The sequence below is a fragment of the Lepidothrix coronata genome, unplaced genomic scaffold (assembly GCF_001604755.1).
Source record: "Lepidothrix coronata isolate B3197 unplaced genomic scaffold, Lepidothrix_coronata-1.0 Scaffold134, whole genome shotgun sequence".
Classification (NCBI taxonomy): Eukaryota; Metazoa; Chordata; class Aves; order Passeriformes; family Pipridae; genus Lepidothrix; species Lepidothrix coronata.
The window spans coordinates 1,513,450-1,514,969 of NW_016690314.1; the positions used below are offsets into that span (position 1 = coordinate 1,513,450).

At 51.2% G+C, this 1,520-nt stretch overlaps 1 protein-coding gene across 1 annotated transcript in view; it reads right to left on the bottom strand.

Annotated features, from left to right (window-relative positions):
* ITPR1 (inositol 1,4,5-trisphosphate receptor type 1) overlaps positions 1-1,520 on the bottom strand; it is a 157,062-nt gene that overhangs the window by 23,298 nt on the left and 132,244 nt on the right. Inside the window, exon 46 of the mRNA XM_017827044.1 lies at positions 387-551. Coding sequence (XP_017682533.1) covers positions 387-551 — 165 coding nt within the window. The remainder of the gene's footprint in view (positions 1-386; positions 552-1,520) is intronic.

Consider the following 1,520-nt stretch of genomic DNA (forward strand, 5'->3'; position numbering starts at 1 on the left):
CTTGGACACTTCCAGGGATGGGGCAGCCACAGCTTCTCTGGATAACCTGTGCCAGGGCCTCACCACTGTCACAGGGAGGAATTTCTTCAATATATCTAAGCTCAATCTCTCCTCTCTTAGTTTAAAACCATCCCCCTTGTCCTGTCAGTATGTGTTCCTGCAAAAAGTCACACACCAGGAAGAAGGAATGTGGCAGGAATCCCAGAGTCTCCCACCATAACTTCTCCCAAGGAAAACCTCCCATGTATGGCTCTTCCCAGTGCCTGCACAGCAGCTTCCCAGCAGCAAAGCAGAAAGTTTTTATGTGACATATCTGGATGTGCCAGAGATGGGACTTCACAAACACACAGACAGGAAAACATTCCCAGGGCCAAGTGAACACCTACCAGGAGGCTGTAAAAGAACTCGTGCACGAAGAGCCCCAGGGCACAGATCAGCAGGTACAGCAGGTGATAGAGGAACTCCACATCCATGATCATAGCCTTGTATCCTCGAGTGAAGGTCCCACAGTTACCCACAAAACTCATCAGAAAAATGATTTTATTACAAACCTAAGGAAGAACAAACCGTAAATTAGTTACAACATGTGGCTTTTCGGGAAAAATATGCAGTTTTTCCAGGCTGGCGATAACTCCAGGATGGTACCAACAAACAGTGTTTCCCACATCAGTATAACCTGCTCCCTGTGGTGTTTTCTGCCCAGCTGAGACCAAGCCCAAACTCAAACTGCACATGTCCAGTACAAACTGTGCCCTGGCTGCTCTCCCCAGCTTGGTGTCAAAGGGCATCAAGACTAAGACAAAGAAGAAAGTAAATGGTTCTAAGGACTGGAGTAGGTGCTCCAGATTCCCTCAAAAATTCCCTCTGGGATAACACACCCAGAAGTCCTCCTGTGTGCCATCAACACCAAGAAACGCTGCCTTAACTTACTGGGAACCTGCTAAATGCCACAATTACCAGTAACCACCCCCATCCCCCTCACACACATCCCCGACTGGGAGGGACCTGGCACTTGGGGACGTGTTGGAAAACAAGAAATGCTACTAAAAGATGCACTCAAAGCTGGGCAGTTGGTTAATAAAAACAAGGGCTTTGAAAAGATGCATCTTTGCAGAGTTGCTGCTGACTCAGCCAGAGAAACCCCTTCAGGCTTCCTCGCCACGAGAGACCACAAGTATCCGGGTTTGGGCACTCATGAAGCTGTGGTGGCTCAGCTCACACAGGACTGCAGCAGAACTGCTGCGTGGCAGGTCCTGCTGGCACATGGGTTGGAGCCAGGCTTTGGGGACATCACCCAATTGTTTAGGTTGGAAAAGACCTCCAAGCATCGAGCCCACCCTGTGCCCCATCCCCACCTTGTCCCCCAGCCCAGAGCACTCAGTGCCACAGCCAGGCCTTCCTTGGGCACCTCCAGGGGTGGGGACTCCAAACCTCCCTGGGCAGCCCCTGCCAGTGCCTGACAACCCTTTCCAGGGAGAAATTCCTCCTGATGTCCAACCTGACCCTCCCCTGGCACAGCT